This window comes from Amphiura filiformis, chromosome 5 (assembly GCF_039555335.1).
Source record: "Amphiura filiformis chromosome 5, Afil_fr2py, whole genome shotgun sequence".
NCBI lineage: Eukaryota > Metazoa > Echinodermata > Ophiuroidea > Amphilepidida > Amphiuridae > Amphiura > Amphiura filiformis.
Window position 1 is genome coordinate 71450548 of NC_092632.1, and position 7151 is coordinate 71457698.

The window sequence follows — 7151 nt, forward strand, 5'->3', positions numbered from 1 at the left end:
GGGCAAAGGCGCGACGTGATTGGTTGCTGACCTGCGCAGTACAACATTTTTGGTCTGGTTGACATGACGTCATACACAGACGAGGCTTTTTAATTCGGTCTTCAATTATAGGAAGCAAGAAATGTCGTCACATTTTAACAAATTCCCTTTAACAATTATCTCTTCCATAAAGCAATACACCCAGCAAACACAAAACGTTTTCAACATCATTCGCAAAAGGTTATAAAAGGTTGTCAGAAAACGTTTAAATGTCGGGTTATATAAAGGGTACATTAATGGTATAAAACGTTTTCATAACATTAAATAACATTTGTTGGTAATTTACTGCACAGCAAACACAAAATGTTTTACAGAAAACATTTAAGTGTCGGGTTATATAAAGGGTATAAAAAAGTTTTAATAACATTCCAAAAACATTTTTGAAAACTTGGTACAAATCATTCTAAACAAAATGTTTTCACGACCTTTATATAACCCGATATTTAAATGTAATTAAAACGTTTTGTAAAAAACATTTTAAGAACATTTCTGTGTTTGCTGGGTGCAAATATTTTAATATAATGTTATTTAAGTGTTGACAAAATATTTGACCTAACATGTTTGCAAAAATAGTTCACAATGACATTTCGAAAACGTTTTAAAAATATTGTTGTAGTGTGTTTTCATACTAAACGTTTTAAAACGATTTCACGACCTTTATATAACCCGACATTTTAAACCAAAACCCAAAATATAACTTATTTAAAACGTTTTAAAAACGTTTTTGTGTTTGCTGGGCAAATACTACAAGCTTAATCAAAATGAATGGTTTCCGTCATTTTGGCCCAAATTTGACCTCACAGATGAACTTATCAAGTCTTTGCCATTCTAAATATGTATACTTTTATATACTTTAGACCAACAATTTAGAAGTTATGAGGCCCAAATGTTTACATAATTCCAGGGTTCAGACCAACCTTAACCCAATATTTGTGGAAGAAGGGCCCAACTCCATGGAGTTGGGACTTTCTTCCATGAAAACCATGATTAAGTGTACATGGAAGACTATTTAGAGCATGGATTTTGGCTCATCTTTCACACACAAGGAAGAACAGTCTGCTGGCAATAAAATGATGGGTCTAACTCATTTTTATATTTAAAAAAATTGGAGTTGGACCCTTCTTCCACTCAGGTATGAGGTATTCAATTGTACACTGCATTGACCGCACTACATAATATAGTATTCTCATTTCTGTTGTCTTGATAAGCGCAATCCCTCAAGTGCGAGCACCAAGATTCCAATTGTACACCATCCAAGGTTCCAATTGTACACTGCACTGACCGCACTACATAATATAGTATTCTCATTTCTGTTGTCTTGATAAGCGCAATCCATCAAGTGCGAGCACCAAGATTCCAATTGTACACCATCCAAGGTTCCAATTGTACACTGCACTGACCGCACTACATAATATAGTATTCTCATTTCTGTTGTCTTGATAAGCGCAATCCATCAAGTGCGAGCACCAAGATTCCAATTGTACACCATCCAAGGTTCCAATTGTACACTGCATTGACCGCACTACATAATATTCTCATTTCTGTTGTCTTGATAAGCGCAATCCATCAAGTGCGAGCACCAAGATTCCAATTGTACACCATCCAAGATTCCAATTGTACACTGCATTGACCGCATTACATAATATAGTATTCTCATTTCTGTTGTCTTGATAAGCGCAATCCATCAAGTGCGAGCACCAAGATTCCAATTGTACACCATCCAAGATTCCAATTGTACACTGCACTGACCGCACTACATAATATAGTATTCTCATTTCTGTTGTCTTGATAAGCGCAATCCATCAAGTGCGAGAACCAAGATTCCAAGGCCATGTACTGCACCAAGCACAAAGAACCCTCCACTGTAACTGCCTGTGCTCTCATATATCCAACCTGTCAAAGAGAATCGTAAAATATGAACATAATTAAAATAAAAATGAATTTAATTGATCTTAGCTCAATTTTTTTAATTTACGCCATTGTGGGTGAACAACAGGCAGATTAAGTTTATACTTTCCACTTTCCTCTACAGATATATGCTACAGAATAGTAAGACGTGTTTGTTATATCCAAAGAATAAAACAGAAAGAATTGATCTAGCGCATTTGAGACAAAAAGGTTTAGCGTTTTAATTTTCGGCAATCTTACCAATAGATATGTGTGATTATAGAGCTATTTATGAAAGTACACTTTTACTTGGAGTGGCCCTAATTGCAGATTTCTGTTGATCGATAAAGTACTGATTCTCTTTTGTGATTATTTGGCTTTGATCATATAAAACATTGCTTTTTTAATTGTGAAATATCACCTACCAACAAGGAATCCAGCCATGATACGGAATACTCCATTCATTGCCATTCGCAATCCAAATGCTTGCGATAGTAAGCGTTCTTTTGCAATAGTTTTGATATGAACATCACAGAGTGGTTTTAAAACTCCAGCACCTAAACAGTAGAGTATATTAGCTATTAGAATGGTTGTTAAGGAGTTAGTCCACGGATCAACCATCAGTGCAAATGCTGTTAATATTCCGGATAAATACAGTATCATAGGAACGCTGATCAACTTTTTTGAAACAAATGGTATGTAGATAAATCTTCCAATTAGATTAGCAGTTCCAGCAGCAGTTGCAGAAAAGGCTGCTTCGTAGGGTGTCAATCCTTTGACGATGCAATGAGGGACGAAATATACAATCCATCCAGTATTGGAAAAGCTGTCGCAGGACATCATGAATATGGCTGCTACAAAGGACACGTTCTTAAACAGTGACATCCCCATAAGTTCTAGAACTTGTTGCCATCGCGAAGATAAACATTTTTCACTTCGCCAGCCGAATGATTCATTCCCGGCTTCTTTGTGGTAACCTCCATATTCCTCTTCTAAAGTTACATAGGAGTTTCGCACATTCTTACCAATGTTAAGTTCTTCACCATCACTATCAAACTGGGATGGACGGAGCAAACTACCAGCAACGATTCCGTGACAGCATATTGCACCAAGTAACATGACAGTACTTCTCCATCCGTAGGTTTCTAAGAGCAATTGTGTAAGAGGAGCAAACACTACCATTCCAAGAGATATTCCAGCGTATGCTACTCCACTTGCAAAAGGGTAAAGTCTGTCAAAATATCGCCCGAGAAGTGCCAGGGATGGAATTAATAGTAGACCAACACCTACACCTGAAAATATTAAGCATTTTTTTTTTTTTTTACACATTTATCCGAAAACAATATGTTTTGTTAGTAATGTCAATACCAAAGCAAAGGATGAAATCATTTTGACTAATGATTGCATGTGTTTTATTTAAAAGAAACCACTCGAAAAGCAACAAAGTGGCATGGCTTCCAAACCGGGCTTCCAAATTGTTATGGACTCTGATATATGAACCTTAAGATTGTCATGGTTGTGAGAGATTTAAATTAGTCTTGTGGAATTTCTGTATTGGATTTTGAACCCTTATATAATATTTGTTTGTAGACATACTATTTTCTATGAGCTTACCGTCTCATTATGATTTATCAACAATATGTATATTACAGAAAATCAGTGTGACGCTTTTGCTGTCAGCCTTATTTTGTTGGCCTTTGAACGTTATGCTACATAATTGCAATCAACTATTCATTTTCAAAAACCGTAATGATTGCTCTGTAGTCGTGTTCTACAGCCCCCGTTCGCTACATGCCCTAAGGGATGAAATCAAAACCCGACCGGCGGTTCCGTCCGGTTTCTATTGTTCTAAACAATGGAAACTGGAACCGGACGGAATCGGCTGTCAACCGCCGGTCGAGTTTTGATTTCATCCTTAAGCAGCTCCGTAAGATTTCGCTTCCGTTGTTGTTGGTTGCTTTTTGTTTGTTTTAAGCATTTTAGTGGATATTCTGTCCAATCCGTCTGTAGTAATGACATTGGCCCAAATCAAACCCGTACTGAATTAAGGAAAGTTTAGACGAATATTAATATTTTCCCTCCAGCAAAGTACATAAATTATTTGGTTTGAAAGAAACTCAGTGGCCCGAGAAGCATTGAAAACTGCTATTTATAGCTGCTTATGATAAAGTGATGATTTTTAGAATTGTATCGTATTTAAATAGTATAAATACCCAAATACCTACCATTTATTATGGATACGCAGAATATTAATACCTCAATACGTGTTGCAAACGAAGCAGCAATCATCCCAAAACCAGACAGGATACCACCTGCAACACCAAGATACCTGGTGTCTACAAGATCCGTACATGCGCCTATTATTGGACCTATAGATAAGAAAAACAATTTGAAATCACCAAAGACACGTAGTTGCAATATAAAAGTTCTAAAATGTTGTAATAACATATTTCAAAACATTACAACATAAAATATTTGTCAAAAACATATTTTGATAATATTTAAAATATTTTGACATTATGAAAATTATTTGAAAGCAACTCTTTTTGGATTCCTTGCTCAAATTTTTATTTGTGTTTTGAATTTGTTGCATCAGGATATTTGTAAAATAATTTCTATCCAATATTGCAGACTATTTATTATAGGACTGTAGTCGCTGCGTTTAAATCATAAAGTTCCCCACCCGGGGGGGTACTCAAGTTTGGTTTTGGTAGGGACGTGCCGCTGAGAATTTGACAGTGGACCCATAAATATACCAATTTTTAAAGAAATTTGGACCCATTGATATACCAAAAGTCAAAATTTTCGGCCAAATTTAACCCAAATTGTCTTAGTTTTTACACATTTTCCCAAAATTTTGGGAAAATTTTGAAAATTTTGGTTTGATTAAGGGGAAATTGGGCTATTTTCCGAAAAAATTGAGAAAGGCTGAAAATGCTACCCATATTTGCGGCACGTCCCCGTATGGTCATTTGTACTGAGTTCCCCACCCCCTTTTCTCACCTGAAAAATCCTTGACAGCGTTCATTAAAGCAATCATACCTCCAATCATCCAGGCACGTGTGGCAAATTGCCGTCGTAATGTAGGAAGAAGAACTGCCAACGATTTAATAGTACCATCCCATAACATCAAAGTTATGAAGGCACTTAATAAAATCATCCAAGCCCAACCCGAATCCGTTGTGTAGTTTGCTTTTCGGTACTTCCTTTCCATGGTAACGAACTTAACACGGAATGGTCTATGGTTTGAGCAATATTAGACCAGTGGCACTTCCCTGATTAGACAACTTACAATGAAGCTATTGATGTGACAGGCAAAGGGTCATGAAATAATTACTAGTAGTTGGTAGTGTAATGAAAGGAAAGTAATTATTAACTCATAATTTTATTTCTTTTGCTTGCTACCAAATGACTAACCAAACATAGTGACCCATAATTGAAGACCTGAGCGCAAGAAGACCGTAAGGTGAAAACATCATGAAAGGTTGTGAAAGATTTGTGTTGGCCCCTGAACATGTATAAAAAATTACCAAACTATACGAAACTATTGGCAACTTTAGTGTATACATGTTGGGGGGCCAAGTGGACTTACGGTCTTCTTGCGCTCAGGTCTTCAATTGGTCTACGTGATAAAAGTATTCTGCGGTATGCTTGCATGCAATAGACTGCTAAGTGCGGGGTTGAGTGCAGACCCGTTCCACTATAATAATTAAGGGGTGGAGAAATAATTATCTGTGCCCCCAGGCATTGGCGTAAAGCCGTTTTTGAAAGGGGGGCACAATGAGCATTGTTAGTCTTTGATAGGCCTACATCCATAGGCGTAGATCCCGGAGGGATGGGGGGAGGTAAATCCCCCAATATTTTGCCAGGGGGGTGGTCCATACAATCATCCCCATGTTGACGCCTGATAATGGGTTTCTGACCAAATTAACCTCACATTTGCCCATTTTAGCCCCCAAAGTGCAATTTTTCGCAACTTTTGTATAGTGAAGACCAAACTGAAGGCATTTGGTGTAGGCCCTACCATTTTGTAACTATTATTGTCCGGGATTATTGTGTACAATTTAAGTTGCAAAAGTCAAAAATTGGTGAAATGAAGGATGAATTAAAGCCATTTCACACTAGTACGACAGATGCAGTAGGCCTATAATGCTATCTAAAACAAAATGGCCCAAATAGCTCTATGTAGCACAAGGGGCAATATTCTGTTACAAAGTAGGCCTAATAGGATTGGCATGATTAGCACACACTAGCATGACAGATGCAGTATAATGGCGCTATCTGAAATTAAATGGCACAAGGAGGCGCTATTCTGTTTCAAAGTAAATACCACATTTCGCCATACTGCATTCTAGAAACGCTTGCTGTTAGAATAAGAAAAATTTTAATGCTAAATTATTGCACATTCTAGGGAAGCGTGGTTACCGTTTTGAAATAACCGAGTGAGAGGGTTTTCAAGAAAATATTTTTCCTGTCAAAACTGAAGCATCCTCTGTATAAAAGAAAATATGAATAAAACTGCACATCATATATAACGATTCGTGATACCCAATTGTGGCACATTTGATGTTGTTTATGAGGCAGAGAATTTTATTTCAATTTTATATACGCCAAAATATTTTTTAATTGAGCAAGAATAAGGATAGAAAAACGTTGAAAATTCTATGTATAAATAACATTAGACCCGGCAAAAGATTACTGTTTCGTTTTTATGGTAATCTAATCTTTTATTTCCCGAAGAAACATTTGGGGTCTAAATGGATTTTTTATGTAGGCCTAATTGATAAAAACATCGAACGTGTATACAAGAAAAATGGTAGGTTCCTCTATAGTATTTTACTGACCATGGAAATGTACTGACACCGTACGAGCACATGTCAAAATCGATAAATGTATTGTCCATATAGACGCGCATTTATCATGTTTATTGTCGGATTAACAACAATTGAGCGCTATTAATACACATTAATGTTTTTAGGCAAATAAAATTCCAAAATATGGTACGTTTTCTGCTTTTGCTTGTCACGTGGTAGGCCTATATTGAAGTTGCGATTATATCTTCAAATAAGTTTCAAATGGATTCCATCAAGACAAGTGGCCGAGTGGTCTAAGGCGCTAGGCTCATAGAGCATATCCAAAGCGGCGTGGTGCGCCGTGAGTTCGAACCCCGCCTCTGCCAAACTTTAAAAGAAGTAAAATTAAAATTAAAATTAAAATTTAACTTT

General features: G+C 36.6%; 1 protein-coding gene across 1 annotated transcript; it reads right to left on the reverse strand.

Moving 5' to 3' along the window:
- Positions 1-1810: 1810 nt before the first annotated feature.
- LOC140152371 (monocarboxylate transporter 13-like) lies at positions 1811-5140 on the reverse strand. Its single transcript, XM_072174676.1, has 4 exons — positions 4930-5140; positions 4152-4295; positions 2352-3218; positions 1811-1932 (listed from the first exon to the last, which is right to left on the reverse strand). Exons 1-4 carry the CDS (start codon positions 5138-5140, stop codon positions 1811-1813), a joined length of 1344 nt encoding a protein of 447 aa, XP_072030777.1.
- Between the last annotated feature and the right edge of the window lie 2011 nt (positions 5141-7151).